Source organism: Globicephala melas, chromosome 7, assembly GCF_963455315.2.
Source record: "Globicephala melas chromosome 7, mGloMel1.2, whole genome shotgun sequence".
Taxonomy (NCBI): Eukaryota; Metazoa; Chordata; class Mammalia; order Artiodactyla; family Delphinidae; genus Globicephala; species Globicephala melas.
In genome coordinates, this window is record NC_083320.1 from 21120498 (window position 1) to 21142571 (window position 22074).

Genomic DNA, 22074 nt, shown 5'->3' on the forward strand with positions numbered 1-22074 from the left:
TGTTCTCCCATTCTAATCTTCTGGAGTGCCCAGCAGTGTTTTGGGTACAGCTGGCACTCAACGTATGCTTATTAAATTGAATTTTGTAAACAGGGAACCCAGGGCACATGTCAGGGAATGGGTGGGCAGTGGGACCTGCATGTGGGGTAGCTGGAAAGAGGCACCCCTTCCCACCAGCCTTGGAGTTGGATAAGAGCCCCGTGTCCCACATACGCCCATAAGGGCAAGTGTGTGGTAGGGTCACATGCCTGGGCCAAATAAGACACTGACCACGTGGTCTCTGTCCTTATAACAAAGAAGAATTCATGAATAAAAGGTTACAAAGACACATACTTATCAATAACAACAGCTAACACCTAGGGAACACTTTGCGGTTTGTTTCACATTTATATTATCAATCAATACAGACACACATACTCTTTCTTCACTGTTCACTCTGGCCCTTTACACTCACACAAGATGGACAAATGTTTATCACCTCTTCATCGAGTGAAGACACCACACACACACACACACACACACACACACACTCTTTTTTACATTTATAGAAAGAAGGGGACTAAAATTATTGCATCCCTTCTATATTTCTGGTGCTGATCTAGGTACCTAAAGATATAAGAAGACACTCCCCAGAAGCCTGCTCACGTGCGTGTGTGTGTGTGTGTGTGTGTGTGTCCAACTCAACCCACCTCCTCTCTGTACCGCACCTCTCCTCTTCTAACTCTACACGTTTACTCTCTGCAGACATAATAATCTCAGTGGCCGCTATTGGTTGAATTGTGTCCCCATGAAAGCTATGTTGAAGTCCTCACCCCCAGAACGTGACCTCCTTTGGAAATAGGGTTGTTGCTGATGTAATTACTTCAGATGAGGTCCTACTGGGTAAGGTGGGCTCCTAACCCACAACGACTGGTTCCTTATGAACGCTGCCCTCAGAAGTGAATATGGTGGCCCAGCAAGGGAACGTGTGCATGTCTGGGTGCACTCTGGGTAAAGGATTATGCCCTGCGTGTGTAACATGTGAGTATACGTGTGTAGGTACGTGCTAGAGGGTTTGAATCTGTGTGCACACATATATTATGCATGTAAAGTCAAGGGATGATTTTTGCCTCTCTACCATCACACACACACACACACACACACACACTCTATAGCCTTCAGCCCTGAACCTTCCTGAGTCCTCTCAGCTATCGTGCACTCCCCTGCGTCCCTTTGCCGGTGGGTGCACGGCAGTTTATGAGTGGTGATTAAACCTCTCATCTCTACTGATCATCGTAGCCCATAAAAGGCATCTAATCCTGGTGCTGTTGGAGGATCAGGGCTCAGGGAGTTGGAAAAAGGGGAGGGAAGGCTTTTTTTTTTTTCTTTAACATCTTTATTGGAGTATAATTGCTTTACAATGTTGTGTTAGTTTCTGCTGTATAACAAAGTGAGTCAGCTATGCATATACACATATCCCCATACCCCCTCCCTCTTGCGTCTCCCTCCCACCCTCCCTATCCCACCACTCTAGGTGGTCACAAAGCACGGAGCTGATCTCCCTGTGCTATGCGGCTGCTTCCCACTAGCTATCTATTTTACGTTTGGTAGTGTATATATGTCCATGCCACTCTCTCACTTCATCCCAGCTTACCCTTCCCCCTCCCCGTGTCCTCAAGTCCATTCTCTACGTCTGTGTCTTTATTCCTGTCCTGCCCCTAGGTTCATCAGAACCACTTTTTTTAGATTCCATATATATGTGTTAGCATACAATATTTTTCTCTGACTTACTTCACTCTGTATGGCAGATTCTAGGTCCATCCACCTCACTACAAACAACTCAATTTCGTTTCTCTTTATGGCTGAGTAATATTCCATTGTATCTATGTGCCACATCTTCTTTATCCATTCATCTGTCATTGGACATTTAGGTTGCTTCCATTCATCTGTCGATGGACACTTAGGTTGCTTCCATGTCCTGGCTATTGTAAATAGAGCGGCAGTGAACATTGGGGTGTACGTATCTTTTTGAATTATGGTTTTCTCAGGCTATATGCTCAGTAGTGGGATTGCTGGATCATATGGTAACTCTATTTTCAGTTTTTTAAGGAAACTTCGTACTGTTCTCCATAGTGGCTGTATCAATTTACATTCCCACCAACAGTGTAAGAGAGTTCCCTTTTCTCCACACCCTCTCCAGTATTTATTGTTTGTAGATTTTTTGGAGGGAAGGCTTTAAACAAAGGAGCCAGGTGAAGTGACGCCTTGCGATTTGACCTACCTGCTGAGGTTCCAAGACTCGGAAACGTGCCTATGCACGTGCACACACGTCTCCGCCCAGCCAGAACTCAAAATGCCCTCGAGTCCTTTTCTCTTAGAGAGCTTCCCATTCTTCATCTTCTGCTCCACCATCCCTCAGAGGCAGGTGTCCGTTTTGCAGGAGAAAACAGATGGCCTGTTGGAGTGATGCAATCCGGGACACAGAGCAAGTTAAGGGCGGAGATGGAGTTGTCCCTCCGAGCATTGTTCCTGTCAGCTAATCCACAGAGGGTTATGGGTGTCCATTCGAAGCAGGCAGAGCAGGGCATTTTAAAGCCAGACAGATGCTGGTGGGGAGGAGGAAGAAATACAGAAGTGGAGGGGCCGATAGTAATGGGAAGTATTACTGTGCACTTACTGCATGCCAAGCATTTTATGTGGGTCGTCCTCATTCATCCTGACAACCCTGCAAGCTAGGCATGGTGGACGTACGCCTTGTCTGACAGCTGCATCAACAGGCGGAGACTGGTTAAGTGGGCCATGGTCACACAGCCAGGCAATGATTGAGGCAGGATTGGAAATGTAGGCAGTCTGATCCCAGGTTGGGCTCTTATTCATGATATGTGGTGGAAATTAAAAAGCAGCCTTCTGCGGAGACAGGAGGAATGAAAAAGGAGCTGTGGAATCACCAAGCGGCACAGACTCTGCAGACGACTGAAGCCCTGGATTCACGTCCGCACTCCTTCCTCCCTGGCCCCCAATTTCCCACAGCTGCCAAGCTCGGGCCAGTGGTCATGGTGCGCGAGGGGCTGCACTCCTCAGAGCACTGCCCAAGGCTCCGGTGTAGAGAGTAAACAGGCGTGGGAGGGACACGGCATGCCTCCACAGTAGGCCCTGGACAGACGGCAGGAACCGTCCCGGCTCCACCCGGAGACTTCTGCAGAGTCTTGGGCTGTGACACAAGATGCAGGATGGCGAGCAGGAGGCCTGGGGGACTGGAATTTACCAACACTTACTGGTTTACTCTGTTGGAAGTGTTACTTCAATCAACTGATTTTAAATCTCAGACAAACCCACCAATTACCATACGTAGAGCAAAAGGGAAGTTTAGACGGGGAGGCAACTTCTCTGAGTGTACAGCCATTATGCGAAGGAACCAGTGACAGGCGGCCAGTTGGCAAACCCAACATCCATTTTCTGCCCCCTTCTCCCTGACCTGTCTCCAGTTAGGATGCCTGAAACGATACAGATGCTCTTATTTCCCAGGTGCCCTTGCAGCGACAATTGGACATGTGACACAGTTTCACCCAAAGAAGTCGGCTGCCTCAGCACCACCCCCGTCTTTCCTTATAAAGAGGCAGCCACGGCTGGTGCTGCCTTGTCTACCTTTTTTGCTGCTTTGAATGGGAACAAGATGAGGAAAAGGCCCAAAGAACTGGTCTTCCCCACATTCCTGGGCCACAGAATCACCGGCAGCTGCCTATACTGCACTTCTTGCACGTGGAGAGAATAAAGGCTTGTTCTGTTTCAGCCAGCGTTAGCTGGTGTTCCCATTGTTCACAGCCTAAAGTTCTCCTGACTATTATGACTGCGAAGTTCGCATCCCTGCCGTGACACCAGTGAGGGGAGCAAGAGGTAGGTGCGTTATTTCATCACTCCTACGTATTTTGTAGCATTTTAACATTAAAAAGATTAGGATGCAAACTAAAATGGCCACTGGCTTTTCTCCATTTCTTAACATAATTAATGGCATTTAGATGTGAAGAAATACTACACTTGAAAAGGTTCCATGAAACGGACTGCTGGGCCCATCTGGTTTCTTGGGTTCTCCAGAGTTCACATTGCCCTTCCCACTGCCTCTCGTTTGCTGGTATCACATGGAGGGAAGGATGGGAGGCTGAGTCTTTATCTCCAGGGACAAGTCCATAGATCCCTTTAAATAATCACAAGCCCTAGCAAGCCTCCTGCTGCTTAGAGAACAAGGTTCCTTTGAAATGAATGCTTCAGCTGTTTATGCCAAAATATATGTATGCTGCTACTGAGTAAAACTTCTTCTCAAATTGTCTTTGGAGCCTATAATTCATCCCTTTGGATTTCTGCAGTGGTCTACAAATTTTGAGTACACTTGATGTTTGGAAACAGTGAAAAGTCACCTCTGGTCAAACCTCGTGAATAATGATCAAAACGATGCAGCTGGTTTGCTTTAAATGAATGACTGCAACAAGCATGCTGCTTCCCAAGATTACTCTGAAGAATTCCAAGAACTCCAGCCCCCTCTTCCTTTTTTGAGTCCCGTATCTCTCCCATTGCCTTTGCAAGTGTGGCATTTGGGATGGCCTGCCTTCTCCCACCGCTCATGCCCCGCAGCCCTCAGGCAGAGGCAGGTAGAGCTCGCATCTAAGTGCCTCAGTTCCATCCACTTGTGAAACACTCGAGCCACAGATATGCTAGTTTTGGACGATATTTCCCCTTTAGTAAAAAAAAAAGTTAGGAGGGGACTGGTATTTCCGTATTACTCTGCATAGGGCTCGTGCCTCAGCTTCATGTCTGGTCCAAGATAGACTCTAATCTTCTCAGAGGTGAGCACATTCTATTCTGTTCACCTCATCTGGCAAACACTGGGACGCAGGCCACAGGAACTCGGTGTTGACAAACAGGGTTCTTGGGTGCTGCTAAAGCTGCAGAAATGACACGTCAGCCTTAGGACAGCTTCTGCTGGATTCTGCCAACCCCTATCACACATTCCCAGGTGGGACTAGGGTATCATACCACCTGGCATCAGAAATGCCTTATAACTTCCTTTAACCCCCATCCTCTGCCAGCTTCTGTCAATGCAAACTAGTAAGAAACGGACGTATTTTTCAACCTTTTATTCTTGCTGGGGCAGGGACAGCGAAAAGCCACGCACACGTTACTTAAGATTGGATTTGCCAGAGGTTCACCACGCCCTTCCTTCTGCCTCTCTGGGCAGGACTGTTTCTAATCCAAGTGGGTGGACCACCAGAATAGGGAGAGGAATCTCCTTCCTGTTTTCAAAATCGCTGAAGACCCCTCAGCAGGGCACAGTCTTAACACTATGGACAGACATAGCATCCTGTGAAATACACAACAAAGGCATGTGGCCACGTGGCATGCGTCTGCATCTTCGATGGTGTGTTGGATCTGGTCTCAGTTTCCCTCATTTGATCAAATTCAAGCCCAACAGCCGGGAATGCAATTTTTAAATTAGGAGCAATGACAAAGGTATCACAGACACTGCCTTCTGTGCTGTCCTGGTCAAGCTGTTATCTGCTTGCTGTTACTTTCAAGAACAGAGTTCATTTTCATTCGTACCCCTGGAAGGGGAATTGTTACACAGATGTTTGGTTTTGGCCATGAAACCACAGCTTGGGGGCATGGGGGCCTATACTGTGACCTAAGGAGTAGAGTTCGCTGTTACTCACATTTGACTAATTTCAGGTTTCAGCAGTAAGGAACGAACCCACGTAATTCAGAGATGACTGGACTCTCCGTGGGCAGCCTATGTCACCCTTGCCCTCCTTGATGCAGGTCAGAGTTCATCACAGTTATACGCATCCTCTAAAATAACCAACTCTAAACACACTAGTGAGAAATAGAGATTTCACTGAATATTTAGTGGGGATGTGAAGACTCACACCCCACACAGGAAAAAACTAAGAACAACGTGCCCCACAGATGCCTGTGCTTCCCTACTCCCAAATTTCCCCTCCCTGCCAGCCGCTGGACCACTCTTTTCTCCTCATCCTCCTCCATCTCTAAAACTCTGCCCTCATTTACAACACAACATTTATCCAAAGGGAGGCTGGTAATTACCCAGAACACCCTACCACCACTTCTGCTGTTCCCCAAGCTTCCCTGTGATGATGTCATCTTCCTCCTACGCCCCTCTCCCCATCCTGCCGTCACGCTATGTGCTCACTAATCCTAACAACCACTCTGGGAGGGGCTTAGAGAAATTCAGAGACTCCCCCAAGCTAAGACATGATAGTCGAGGACTCCTCCCAGGTCTGGCAGACCCCCCGTCAGGGTCCTCACCCACCCCACATGCTGCAGTGCAAAGGCCATGGGCCTGGGGAATGTACACGTGAGGCTGGGAGAGGGGCATGTGTCTGGGGCTGATTTCTCTACACCCCGGGCAGCACCTGTTCCCCTTATTCAAGCAGCTCCTACAAAGCCAGCTGTGAACCCCCTTTGAGTGATAAGGTCCTGCCTTCTCCCAGGCCATCCTGCCTGCTGCCTGCTGGGAGGAAGACTTACCAATGTGATTGGTGACTCAACCTTATTTATTAGGGGTCATTAAAAGCCCCGATAGATTGTAAGTACATTAAACTTCACATGCATTTCTTCTCTCCTCCAGGCGGCCAGTCTGGCCCTACTCTTTCTGAGTGGGCCCAACAGGATGCTCTTGCTCTGCCCCAGGCTTGGCAGCCAGCTGGTGGCAAGATCTGGATGCGGGAGGCAGGCTACAAACATAGGCCATGAGCTACAACCCAGCTGCCCCTGATTTCCACCTTGCTGTTTGCTCCCTGTGTATTTAGCTCCAGCAGGGCACTAACAGGAGAGGGGTGGTTCGCAGGGCAGGGTATGTCCATGGCTTGGGCCCTGGTTTTGATACTAATTGAATATGATCAACACCCAGGGGGACCATGTAATCCATACTCCGTATTAGGAGGACACTTCTGAGAGTGAAAGCGGACACTGTGAATCATGCCAGGACAACCACTCCTAAGTGAACTGGGATGCGTGGTCACCTTATTGAAGCTATTAAAAACCTGGGCTTCCCTGGTGGCGCAGTGGTTGGGAGTCCGCCTGCCGATGCAGGGGACGCGGGTTCGTGCCCCGGTCTGGGAAGATCCCACATGCTGTGGAGCAGCTGGGCCCGTGAGCCATGGCCGCTGAGCCTGCACGTCCGGAGCCTGTGCTCCGCAACGGGAGAGGCCACAACAGTGAGAGGCCCGCGTACCGCAAAAACAAACAAACAAAAAACCTACCCTGGGTCCTAACACCCTACCTTGATCACACAGAGACTGGAACACTCAAGGTTCTGCAAGAAATAAGATGGAAATAAAGACAGAAGGCAGACCTATTAAAAAGTTCTGCCCATGCCTTCCTTCTACTTTGAGTTTTCATAATACCATAATGTTTTATTCATGTAAAGCATTTTATAGTTTACAAAGTACTTTCACGAGCATGCTCTTCCTTAATAAGCCTGGAAGGCAGGTAATATGTTCAGCATTTTGAAAAGGCCACAGAGTGAGCTGCAGAGGGAGAACACGAATCCAGGATCAGGGTGAGCCTAGTGTCCTTTCCTCACCCACACCGTGTCCCCTCACGGCCTCTACTCTGGACTGAGCTACCAGCTTGTGTTCTGAACCTAGAATACCTGGGAGAACAATATAGTGAGGCCAGTGGGAGATAGTGGACTGCATCATAGTGTTGTCTGAATCAAAATGAGCTGCCAACCCAGTCATTAGCACTGTGCATATTCAAAATAGAAGTATATATGTGTTCATTTACTTTCAAAACCCAAGTTGGACTAGGTAAGACACGGCCTATCCCCAACATGGCTTTCCAAGGAATTTTTCAAGATTCTAAATTTTATACATATATTAATTGGCAAAGGACCAAACTCCAACATTTGAGACAGTGGCTTTTAATGGGGGGGCAGCACATTTGGGTGGTGACTGGGGGGGAGTCCCCTCCTTTATCTCTACCACCTCTGCAAGTCAGTGAATGTTAGTGACACAGAGGTCCAACGGCGCCAGGCCCGATAGCAACTTCCAATTCCCACACAAGCCTACCACGTGTGCGAGTAGCGGCCTTCCGGGGACTAGCCTGCGGCTGGCTAATGATGACATCTTGCGTGCTGCTCTCTGGGGCCACGGCAGGCACAACACCTAGAAGTTCTACGGATCTGCACATCTCATTTCAGGGAAATGGGACCTTGGTGTGTTCATCTAAAACATGATGCCCCTACTCAAAACACAAAACCCCTACTCAAAAATAGATGCCCCCATGTTCTGAACAAGTCCACACAGCACGGATACTCTGCTGCATGCAATTACACGGCTAATTTAGTCCTTTCGCTCCCTAGCCTGTTAAACTTGCTTCTTCTTTTGGGTATTAAGATAACTTAGGTAAAAGTGGAGTTAGGGGAAGCACAAATAATCCCACTGTGTATAACATAAATCAAAAAGTATCACAAAGGACTAACCTGATGCAAACTTTTCCTGGTTTGACAGAAGGACTGATGTTTCCGAGAAAGAATTCCCCAAACCGTCAAAGACACGGGATGCTTATGAGGCCATACTCATGGAACTGATTCATACTGCCAGGAGGATCTGATGTGAATAACGAAGAATTTAGAGAAAAAAGTTTGCCCTCTTGATTCTGACAAATGTCTCAGTTTTGCCCAAGTCACAAAGCTCCCCTGGGCCTCAACTATCCAACTGGACAGTAAGATATGATATCCTTCATTGGGGTTGCTTTAAATGGGCAAACTGTATGTCAAGATTGATTGAAGTGTGCACAGTATAATGAGACGTCCTAAAGGCCCAGAGTAAACAGCTCCCCTCTCTCTTCATGGAGTTCCATTTTCAATCAAAGAACAGAGGGTTTTTAATTCTCAGCACAGTACTGAAGAATTCTTCTGCAATTAGTAATTAGCAGCAGTCCACAGGAGGAATGAATCATTGATGCCTTTAATGTTCGCAAAATAAAGTGAGTCAATGACTATTTATGGGGCTGCTGAGGATATGGGAGCCTGGGTACCATGAAGTTTGTGACACCAAGGAAGGAGAAGTTAGAATTTGGGGAAGAAATGAGGATAGAAAAAAAAAAAGGGGTTCTTATTTTCTTATTATAGGAAAGGAAACATCATCCAGAGAGATAGGAAAGGAGACTTGGGTAGAGCTGGGAAAGATGGGGAAATTAAGGAAGAAGTGTTTTAACACAACCAAACTTTCTGTGAGACCTGCAAGTAGAGTGTAATGACCAAATAACTGTTGGTGATGAATCTCTCAGTTATTGTGGTTTTTTTTTTCTTTTTTTTTTTTTTGCGGTACACAGGCCTCTCACTGCCGTGGCCTCTCCCGTTGCGGAGCACAGACTCGGGACGCGCAGGCTCAGCGGCTATAGCTCACGGGCCCAGCCGCTCCACGGCATGTGGGATCTTCCCGGACCAGGTCACGAACCCATGTCCCCTGCATCGGCAGGCGGACTCCCAACCACTGCACCACCAGGGAAGCCCTGTTTGCTTGTTTTTGTTTTAGGGTTCACTGATATGTCAGAGGCTGGGTCAAAATAGCATCCTTTCTTCATGAGCACATCATCGTAACTTTGCTTAAAATGGGTACACAGGGAAACGGTGCTCCCCCTCCCACCCTGCTGTACAGCCAAAGTAATGTGATGACTAAAATGCTTAAAAAAAAAAAAAAAAAAAAAGCTGGCCATGATTTTCCAAAGCCAGATTTCTGTTGGTAAGAAACTAATGCCACCATTTGATCAGAATAAGCTGTGATGCTGTAAGAGGATCAGACAATGGACTAGACCTCATGGGGAGTATTGAGAAACTCACCAGTGACCATGCCATCATTCTACATGAGATAATTTCATGAGGCCTGCAATCCTCAACAGTATACCAGATCGGGATGAAATCCATTTTCCAGGAACTTCAAAGCACGTGTGTAATACACTGAGATCAATAAGACCACAAAAGAAAGAATACACCGATCAGAAAATAATGACTCTTTATTAACTTGTATGGGGTCTAAATTATCCCTTATATACGTTTGTATTCATTCCACAGGGAATTAGGTGATTCACTTCTATATAATCTGCAGGGACCATCTCCAGATCTTCCGGTTCTACTCGAATGACCTCCTCCAGGTTGTTTTGTATAGAACTCTCAGCACCACAGTGACAGCAACTCTGGTAGATTCCCCACACATCCATGAGCTATATCAAGTCCAGCTGCAAACACGAACAACAAATTTAGAGAGGAAGCAGGCCAACTCCAGAACACTGCTTCTCTGGGGAGAGAACCGTAGTGACAATGGTTCTCTTCACTGGTGGCATGCATGGACTTGCACACTTACTCACTGCTAACTAAATTAGGAGTTAAATTCTAAGTACCTCTTCATTTCAATCCTAAGAACTTCTCCACAAAACGGCTGAAAGTTTTTACTGGACTGCTGTCATGTGAGGCTTAAAGGCAGGAAGTTTCCACACATGAAAGATGGATACAAAAGCCAATACTCTACACAGCGTCCCAGGCATCCAGACACAGTGTGATAAGGTCCAGAAATCCCCAAATACCTATCAGCCTATTCTGTTTACATAAAGTTAACTGAGAACATTTAAGAACTAGGCTTTTTAAAAGCTGTTTTTATTTGTCAACCCACACAAATCGCACATTGTATTGCTTATTTCGGTTGAGAGCAATTTCAGTAAATTATGACATTTTGCTGCTACAGGAATAGCCTTCCCAGCTCTTTTTTAGTCCTTCAATGACAGGATTAAACTGAAAGAACAATAAACTTAAAAAACCATAGAGCACAGGAACATCCATTATGAAATTACTTATCTGATTACAAGTATAATGGCAATAAATAATAGTGTAGAGAGCTGCTGGTATGTTAGACATTAAAACACAAATATGTGAGCTGGAAAACAAAACGGTGGAAATAACTGCTGAGGAGCAGAATAAAGAAAAAAGAATGAAAAAGAATTGAAGACAATCTCAGAGACCTCTGGGACAACACTAAACGCACCAACATTCGAATTACAGGGGTCCCAGAAGAAGAAAAGAAAAACAAAGGGTCTGAGAAAATATTTGAAGAGATTATAGTTGAAAACTTCCCTAATGGGAAAGGAAACAGTCACCCAAGTTCAGGAAGAACAGAGAGTCCCATATAGGATAAACCCTAGGAAAAACACACCAAGACACATATTAATCAAACTAACAAAAATTAAATTCAAAGAAAAAATATTAAAAGCAGCAAGGGAAAAACAAAAAGTAACATACAAAGGAATTCCCATAAGGTTACCAGCTGATTTTTCAGCAGAAACTCTGCAGGCCAGAGTAGGATATACTTAAAGTGATGAAAGAGAAAAACCTACAACCCAGATTACTCTACCCAGCAAGGATCTCCTTCAGATTCGATGGAGAAATCAAAAGCTTCTCAGACAAGCAAAAGCTAAGAGAATTCAGCACCATCAAACCAGCTTTACAACAAATGCTAAAGAAACTTATCTAGGCGGGAAACACAAGAAAAGAAAAAGACCCACAAAAACAAACCCAAAGGAATTAAGAAAATGGTAATAGGAACATACATATTGATAATAACCTTGAATGTAAATGGATTAAATGCCCCAACCAAAAGACACAGACTGGCTGAATGGATACAAAAAAAAGACCCACATATATGCTGTCTACAGGAGACCCACTTCAGACCTAGGGACACATACAGACTGAAGGTGAAGGGATGGAAAAAGATATTCCATGCAAATGGAAATCAAAAGAAAGCTGGACTAGCAATACTCATATCTGATAAAATAGACTTTAAAATAAAGACTGTTACAAGAGATAAGGAAGGACACTAAATAATGATCAAAGGATCAATTCAAGAAGAAGATATAACAATTATAAATGTTTATACACCCAACATAGGAGCACCTCAGTACATAAGGCAAATGCTAACAACCATGAAAGGAGAAATCGACAGTAACACAATCATAGTAGGGGACTTTAACACGCCACTTACATCAATGGACAGATTATCCAAACAGAAAATAAATAAGGAAACACAAGCTTTAAATGACACAATAGACCAGATAGAATTATTTGATATTTATAGGACATTCCACCCGAAAGTGGCAGAATACATTTTCTTCTCAAGTGCACACGGAACATACTCCAGGATAGATCACCTCTTGGGTCACAAATCAAGCCTCAGAAAATTTAAGAAAAATGAAATCGTATCAAGTTTCTTTTTTGAACACAACACTATGAGACTGGAAATCAATTACAGGAAAAAAAAAAGTAAAAAACACAAATACATGGAGGTTAAACAATGCCCTACTAAATAACCAAGAGATCACTGAAGAAATCAAAGAAGAAATTAAAAAATATATAGAAACAAATGACAATGAAAACACGATGACCCAAAACCTATGGGGCACAGCAAAAGCAGTTCTAAGAGGGAAGTTTATAGCAATTCAATCTCACCTCAAGAAACAAGAAAAATCTCAAATAAACAATCTAACCCTACACTTAAAACAACTAGAGAAAGAAGAACAAAGAAAACCCAAAGTCAGTAGAAGGAAAGAAATCACAAAAATCAGAGCAGAAATAAATGAAACAGAAATGAAGAAAACAATAGCAAAGATCAATAAAACTAAAAGCGGCTCTTTGAGAAGATAAACAAAACTGATAAACCCTTAGGCAGACTCATCAAGAAAAAAAGGGAGAGGACGTAAATCAATAAAATTAGAAACGAAAAAGGAGAAATCACAACTGACACTGCAGAAATACAAAGGATTATAAGAGACTACTACAAACAGCTATATGCCAATAAAATGTACACATGAAGAAATGGACAAATCCTTGGAAAGGTACAATTTTCCAAGACTGAACGAGGACAAACTAGAAAATATAAACAGACCTATCCCAAGTAATGAAATTGAAACCATAATTAAAAATCTTCCAACAAACGAAAGTCCAGGACCAGATGGCTTCACAGGCAAATTCTATCAAATATTTAGAGAAGAGCTAACATCGATCCTTCTCAAACTCTTCCAAAAAATTGCAGAGGGAGAAACACTCTCAAATTCATTCTACAAAGCCACCATCACCCTGATACCAACACCAGACAAAGGTATCACAAAAAAAGAAAATTATAGACCAATATCACTGATGAACATAGATGCAAAAATTCTCAACAAAATACTAGCAAACAGAATTCAACAACATATTAAAAGGATCATACACCATGACCAAGTGGGATTTATCCCAAGGATGCAAGGATTCTTCAATATATGCAAATCAATCAATGTGATACACCATATTAACAAATTAAGGAATGAAAACCGTATGATCATCTCAATAGATGCAGAAAAAGCTTTTGACAAAATTCAACACACATCTATGATAAAAACTCTCCAGAAAATAGGCATAGAGGGAAACTACCTCAACATAATAAAGGCCATATATGACAAACCCACAGCAAGCATCATACTCAATGGTGAAAAACTGAAAGCGTTTCCACTAAGAACAGGTACAAGACAGGGATGTCCACTCCCGCCACTCTTACTCAACATAGTTTTGGAAGTCCTAGCCATGGCAATCAGAGAAGAAAAAGGAAAAAAAGGAATACAAATTGGAAAAGAAGAAGTAAAACTGACACTGTTTGCTGATGACATGATACTATACATCGAAAATCCTAAAGACGCTACCAGAAAACTACTAGAACTAGTCAATGAATTTGATAAGGTTGCAGGATACAAAACTAATGCACAGAAATCTCTGGCATTCCTATACACCAACAACGAAAAATCAGAAAGAGAAATTAAGGAAACAATCCCATTTACCATTGCAACAAAAAGAATAAAATACCTAGGAATAAACCTGCCTAAAACACTTGTACTCAGAAAACTACTAATGGCATCTACTAATCAAACTACTAATGGCATCCTTCACAGAATTAGAACAAAAAATTTTACAATTCGTATGGAAACACAAAAGACCCCGCACAGCCAAAGCAATCTTGAGAAAGAAAAACGGAGTCGGAGGAATCAGGCTCTCCGACTTCAAACTATACCACAAAGTTACAGTAATCAAGACAGTATGGTACTGGCACAAAAACAGAAATATAGATCAATGGTACAGGATAGAAAGCCCAGAGATAAACCCATGCACGTATGATCACCTAATTTACAACAAAGGAGGCAAGAACATACAATGGAGAAAAGACAGCCTGTTCAATAAATGGTGCTGGGAAAAGTGGACAGTTACATGTAAAAAAATGAAATTAGAACACTCCCTAACACCATACACAAAAATAAACTCTAAATAGATTAAAGACCTAAATGTAAGACCAGACACTATAAAACTCTTAAAGGGAAACACAGAAAAAACACTCTTTGACATAAACCACAGGAAGATCCTTTTTGACCCACCTCCTACAGTAACGGAAATAAAAACAAAAATAAACAAATGGGACCTAATTAGACTTCCAAGCTTTTGCACAGCAAAGGAAACCATAAACAAGACAAAAAGACAACCCTCAGAATAGGAGAAAATATTTGCAAGTGAAACAACAAAGGATTAATCTACAAAGTATACAAACAGCTCATGGAGCTCAATAACAAAAAAACAAACAATCCAATTAAAAACTGGGTGGAAGACCTAAATAGACATTTCACCAAAGAAGACATACAGATGGCCAAGAGGCGCATGAAAAGATGTTCAACATCATTAATTATTAAAGAAATGCAAATCAAAACTACAGTGAGGTATCACCTCATGCCCATCAGAATGGCTATTATCAAAAAATCTAGAAACAATAAATGCTGGAAAGGATGTGGTGAAAAGGGAACCCTCCTGCACTGTTGGTGGGAATGTAAATTGATACAACCACTATGGAAAATAGTATGGAGGTTCCTTAAAAAACTAAAAATAGAACTACCACATGACCCAGTGATCCCACTACTGGGCATATACCCTGAGAAAACCATAATTCAAAAAGAGACATGTACCACAATGTTCACTGCAGTACTATTTACAATAGCCAGGACATGGAAGCAACCTAAATGTCCATCGACAGATGAATGGATAAAGATGTGGCACATATATACAATGGAATATTACTCAACCATAAAAAGAAATGAAATTGAGTTATTTGTAGTGAGGTGGATGGACCTAGAGTCTATCATACAGAGTGAAGTAAGTCAGAAAGACAAAAACAAATACTGCATTCTAACGCATATATATGGAATGTAAAAAAAAAAAAAAAAAGGTACTGATGAACCTAGTTGCAGGGCAGGAATAAAGATGTAGATATAGAGAATGGACTTGAGGACATGGGGTGGGAGGCAGAAGCTGCGGCGAAGTGAGAGTAGCATCGACACGTATACACTACCGAATGTAAAATAGTTAGCTAGTGGGAAGCAGCAGCATAGCACAGGGAGATCAGCTCGATGCTTTGCAATGACCTAGAGGGGTGGGATAGGGAGGATGGGAGGGAGGCTCAAGAGGGAGGGGATATGGGGACATGTGTATGCATATGGCTGATTCACTTCGGTGTACAACAGAAACTAGCACGGTATTGTGAAGCAATCATATTCCAATAAAGATCTATTTTAAAAAAAAGAGAATAAGAAGCAAGTCTATGATAAGCAGGCTTTGTGGCTGTATTTACAGCTTAGGCAAGTTCAAGCATTAGAACACCTGCTATATATTAAAAGTACTTACCAAATCATCCACGTCACCACCTTCCTCACATACAGCTGCTGTGTCTTCATCTGGATTCTCTTTGGGGGCCAGAAACTGTGAATAGAAGTTAGGCACAATACCAAAAGGACGTTTTTGCCTCCTTTAATGGAGGAACGCATGCAAATGGCCCCAAAGAAACACCATCTTGACGTACGCCCCTTCATTTGGCTCTGGATGAGAGGACCAATTGCGAGATTGAATAGTCCACTAACTAGTCACAGAGAAAGTTCTTGACGAGGGAGGAAATGACACGGCTCGCCAAGGCAGCGAGCACGCACGGGGCACAGAGGACAGCAGATATTCCCATTTCTGCTTCCACAGGGGGCATGTGGGCTCCTGAGGGTTCAGAAGAGAACCAAACACCCCAAACAGGTATGTCTCTGCCTCTTTTGAAGAGAGCATTAAGAATCAAGTGTCTGGACTTAAAGATTATAATCATCTATTCCTCAGTTTCACTGAGGACAAAAAAGGTAAAAGGAAGGACTTCTTTTAGAGATATGAAACACAAAAATGGGTGAGCTTGGGAGATTGTTTAATTCTTTTTCTGGCAATCTTTAAATTTCTATTAGAAATTGTTTGAAAACAGGAAGGTGGATGAGAAAACTTCTAGTGTACACTTCTGCTTAGCATCAGTGTTGTAGACTTGGAACTTCTAAAAGGCAGCTACGTAGAAAAGCAAGGGCCCTGAATTGAAGTTTGCAAGCATCTAGGAATGCAACTCAGATGTTAAAAGGGTAGTGAGTGCCCTTGAAGACTATCTGAACATTCCTGCCCTCCATCCTGTCCCTCCAAGAGATAGCAGTGGGGACTCTTATCCTTTAAGGTGTGTGGTAACTGCATCTAAGAGCTAGTTTCTATGAACCACTTATCCATCCTCACACCAGAGTTGATCTTCTTGTAGCACAAGTACATAACATGGTGGCAGAGACAAGGCTGCAGGAGTGAGTGTTTTTAAAAGGGGAGGTGGGAGGCGAGGCACGCCTCTCCCGGCAAGCATCCCTCAGGGTCAGTGTGCATGGAGCCTGCAGGCAGTGAGCGAGCCTTTCGGCCCACAAGCTCCTGTAGTAGCTCCACCCAAGAAGGAAAGGTGTACTCGTACGCACTTCCCTCACTTTCTCGACATGAAAGCATGGCAAGAACCGCTTTCCCTATATACCCCTGTGATTTCTATGGTACAGTGGACATAATGGAGGCCTTGGAAACCTAAGATCTATAAATAGGCCTTGCTAGCACCTTGGACATGGCCATGACAGGTTTTTTTGGTTTTTTAAAAATTAATTAATTTATTTTTGGCTGTGTTGGGCCTTCACTGCTGTGCGCAGGCTTTCTCTAGCTGCAGCGAACGGGGGCTACTCTTCGTTGCGGTGCACGGGCTTCTCATTGCGCTGGCTTCTTTTGTTGTGGAGCACAGGCTCTAGGTGCGTGGGCTTCAGTAGTTGCGGCTCTCAGGGTCTAGAGCGCAGGCTCAGTAGATGCGGCGCACGGGCTTAGTTGCTCCGTGGCATGTGGGATCTTCCTGGCCCAGGGCTCGAACCCGTGTCCCCTGCATTGGCAGGCAGATTCTTAACCACTGCACCACCAGGGAAGTCCCTGACAGTTTGTTTTTGACTCAACATCCCTCCTGGACTTTTTCCTCCTCAGTCAAAACCATCTCATCATTCATTAACTTCAATTTTGATTGAGCGATTAAGGAATTTTTCTTCTTCTAAGGACATTTACAAATCTTTCCATAGCCCTCTGTTGACCCTGAACTGGACTGTGTTCAGCGCTGGGCATCTACAGTTTAGGGGACAGAAAATGCTAGCAGTGGGCACACAGCCTGGAACAGAACTGTAACGCAGTATCCATATCATTAATTCTATTTATTCTGGTTGATTTTTAATAAAGATATCTGAGGGCCACATAGACATACATGAATAAGAAATTCATACTGTATTTGCATATGGTTTACATCTAAAGCTTAAACCCTGCTCTTAGATGCCCAAATTAATCTTTACTTATGATTCTAATTATTATCAATATTAAAAAATATTTTTTATTTTGTTCCTCTCCTCTCCTACTCACGATCATTAACCCCCACATGGTTTTCCCTGCAGCAAGAATACCAGCGCAAAGGACAAAGACTTATCCAGCTGGTAAGAAGTGAATAAAAGGTAGAGCTGTGTCTTACCATACGCCTGTGGGGGGCTACAAACGACCGGCACCTTCAAACACAAGCTCCATGGTCTCAGTGTTTCTGTAGTCCACTATGCCTTTTATCATCCCTTAGAAACCTGATACATGGTAGGTATTTATTGATGAATCTAGAAAATTCCTAATTTTTTTGGCACGCAGCCTCTAAAAGCTCTAATTCCCATTCCCTCCTCACCTGCAAAAGCCCCTTTCACACTGCAATTACAGGATAAATGAAGATAGGACTGTCTGCACAGTATGACCATGATATATACAATTAAACACAAATGGCATGTCTCTGAGATGAGGCCAAGCTCCTAGGAAGAAAGGAACGGCAGCAAACAAACTTCCATTTCCATCAAGTGCTAAACATCTGCAACTGATTTCCTGACAGATCTGCTTCACATTTCTGCTCAAGCAAATTACAGCTAAAAGCTGGGCTGCCATCCATTATCCTCCCCAAAGCCCCAAGCGAGGCTGATCTCTTACACATATCATATCACTCCTTACCATCAGAGTTTTTAACTACAAGTAATTTCCAGGCTGTGCAGTGACAGGGAAGCTAGAGATAAAGCAGAGAATTCAACGACTGGCCTGTTTTCTCAATAAGAGCAACAGGTTCTCTGAACGCAGCTGAAAGGGTCACAAGTCAACTCTTGACTTTTCTTATGTTCTTTCTCTCTGCAATATGCTGAAAAAGCAGAGAATAAACAGAAAGAACCGTTGTGTGACACAGTCTTCCATCCTCAAACCACCATCATTTACTTGGGGTTACCAAGAAAGAACCTCCTTACTTGGAGATCTTTATGAAATGGATAAACTACTACTTCTCAGGTACACCGAAATACAATCCTGGCCACAAGCAGAGAAACGGCATCAATAACCTCTATATAGAAGCTTCCAGTCCTATTCCTCCATAAGACTAAAAACTAAAAATCAGCTTGTCCTCAGACCCTTACCAATCCCCAAATTGAAAACACATGGCTTCCACCGGGCTTATTCCAACACCTTCAGGTGATTCCAAAGAATCACCCATAATCCAGATACACAAAAGCATGAGGAAGAATGAAAATCTGCTTGCATGTATTTTGTCTAAAATGACACACACCTAGGTATCATTAATGCTATTTTCATGCTATAAAGGCACTACAGTGCAGCAGAGAAATCCTGCAAACTAGTGTGGAGGAAAGAACCATCACCTAAGCACTGCCCGTTCCTCAGTAACCCTGGGCAAGCCGCCTGGCCTCCCTATAACTGAGTCTTCCTCAAAAATAAGATGAGAATACTACTACTGACCCTATCTGTTTCATGGGGCTGTATTGCTCCTCAGGTAAAATAAAGTACACAAAAATGCTTTGTGGTACTGTAGGTTTTATGTTCCAATTCCTAGGAATACACCCAACACATGTCTACCAAATGACAGGTATGAGAATACTCACAGCATTTTTATTCACAATTCCCAAAGTTTGGAAACAATCAAATGTCCATCATTAGGAGAATGGATGAATAAATTGTGGTACAGCCATAAAAGCGAATACTACCTAGCTATAATAAAGAATGAACAATTTTAACATCATGGATGAATCATAAAAGGCATGATTCCAATTATGTGAAGGTTAAGCCAGGCAAAATGACTCTCAAGTGACAGATGTCATCAGGGAGCCTTCTGAGGAGTTGGAAATGCTCTTTATTTTGACCTGGGTGGTGGGTACCCTGATATATGAGCATGTAAGAATTCATCAGTGTACACATTTAAGATTTGTGCATTTACTGTATGTTCCACCTCAAAAAAAAGTTTTAATTGTATCTTAAAAGTATCAAGCTCTAAACAAATATAAGGTAACACTGTGATATTTTAATTATCGCTTTTCTCATACTAACATCCAGAACAATTACACTAGAGATTTAAGGCAGAAAAGGAAAGTGGAAAAGAGCAAAGAAAAGTGTCATGGGGTCCAAGAGCGGCCGGCAGTGAGAGAAAACTGTTCTCAAGGAATGATTCCTAAATTTTATCTTATAATCCTTCACAAGGTTTTGGAGATCTCTTTTGAAAGAGGGAGCATGAGCCTCTTTTCTTTATGTACATGCGGCTGGTGGCATTCTAAGGCGGAGGCATGGAGATGACTATAGTGGGAATCCAGGGTCTGGGCTCTAGGCAATTCAGCTAGCCATGAACTTGTTGTGAGACACCGAGAAAGTCAACTTCAAATCTCTAGACTGCATCTAGAAAATGACCAGATCACTAAGCACTGAGCATCTGTGATGCTACGATGGAAAAATCAATAAATGTCAACAACAAAAAAGCAGGCTAGATTAGGCAGCTATAAGGAAAACAAGTGCTAAAATGATGCTTTCTCCCCCACAGATTTTGTATCAAATGATTGTTTAGACATAGCTCAGCATCCTGGAATCCCGTGAGAAACAATATTCCAAAGCCATGGGAAGAAATCCTCTTTCCCCTCTGTGCTCTTAATATGGAGTAAAAAGAATGGAGGACTGGGGGTCAGTCCAACAACTGGATTCCTGGCCAGTGACTTACTATGAGATCTCAGACACATCATTTTACGTCTCAGCCCTAAGTTTCTTCATATATAAAATAAGGAGTTTGGACTAGATCAGTATTTTTCAGGTTCTGTTCCTTGAGGTCCTGAGGGTTCTTCCAAGTCCTGTGGGCATGGGACAATTTGCCACTCCCACTGCCCATCAAGTGAGAAGCATCACCTTTCTCTGTTTTATCTATCAGGCTTCCTTGTAAGCTTTCAGTTTTAGGAAATAAAAACTCAGCTAGGAGATCATGAGGATTTATTCCAGCTGAATAAAATTCTACACAACTTAAGCCAGTATCTTCCGCCTTAGTGAAGGCTCTGACTTGTTTAAATTCTTTTAGCCCAGGGCTTCTCAGAAGCAGCATCCTTTGTTGTGGGGGCCTGCACCCACTAGGAGGCAGTAGCACGCCGCCTGCTGTAACCACCCAGAATCTCTGGACAATGGCAATGTCTCCTGGGGAACAAAATCACCCTTGGCTGAGAACCACTGTTCTATCCCTAACACAGGTTAGTAGGAAAAACTTAAAAGAAACATTTTTTTTAATAAAGAAGATAAACTTCAAATGAAGAATCAGCTTATCTCGACCTTTCACAAGTCCAGGTCTCTCACTGACTGTGGTTCCCAGATGCTCCTGGAATGTGCCAGGATAAACAGGCACACCTCCTACCCACCACAGAGCCACACCCTGTGAAATGAGCTGACGGAAGAAGGGTGCACAGGCGCTACGAAGGCCCACCCATGTTATCGCAAATGGCAGGATTTCCATCTTTTTACGGCTAAGGAGTCTTCCATTGTATATGTATACCACATCTTTATCCATTCATCAACAATGGGCACTTAGGTTTTTTCCATATCTTGGTTATTGTAAATAATGCTGCGGTGAACAAAGAAGTGTATATATCTTTTTGAATGATGGACCTTGAGAGTATTATGCTAAGAGAAATAAGTCAGATAGAGAAAGACAAATAGTATATGATTTCACTCATATGTGGAATATAAAACCAAACCAAAACAAAAGAACAAACCAAACTAAACAAAAACAAACACACAGATACAGAGAACAGAGTGGTGGTTACCAAAAGGGAAGGCATGAGGGGAGGGCGAAATGGGTAGAGGGGGTCAACTGTATGGGGATGAATGGACACTAAACTTTTGGTGGTGAGCATGCTGTAGTGTATACAGAAGTCAAAATATAATGTTGTCCACAGAAATGTACATTAACACTATAAACCAATGTGAACTCACTAAATATAAATAAATAAAATAAAGCTGGAGGAAAAAATATAAAAAGACCTTATCAAACATCAAACATTAATGGCATGTCTAACAATAAAAACTAGAAACAGAAAAGTTAAATGAAAGAATTCACAGGTTATAATGACAATAAACATGAATGAAAAAGAGGGGTAATATTTATGTCTAGGCTTTGAAATGAAATAGAGGTATCAGTTATTGAAAAGAAAAGTGACTGTCTACGCTTATGTCATGAAAGAACTTTCTATTTCTGCAGCAAGGCTGACGTACCTATATTTCTCAAAGAATCATAAAATCCACATATTTCTAGAATACACTGGAGGGAAACAGCTCTCCTTAAGACGTACAAG

The 22074-nt window shown here is 43.0% G+C and overlaps 1 protein-coding gene across 1 annotated transcript in view; it reads right to left on the reverse strand.

Moving 5' to 3' along the window:
• Nucleotides 1-9990: 9990 nt before the first annotated feature.
• Nucleotides 9991-22074, reverse strand: part of XRCC5 (X-ray repair cross complementing 5) — a 97954-nt gene continuing 85870 nt past the window's right edge. The window contains exons 20-21 of the mRNA XM_030852672.2: nt 15731-15805; nt 9991-10230 (exon numbers count right to left, since the gene is read on the reverse strand). Of these exons, the coding sequence (XP_030708532.1) occupies nt 10216-10230; nt 15731-15805 (90 nt within the window). The 3' untranslated portion in view covers nt 9991-10215. The remainder of the gene's footprint in view (nt 10231-15730; nt 15806-22074) is intronic.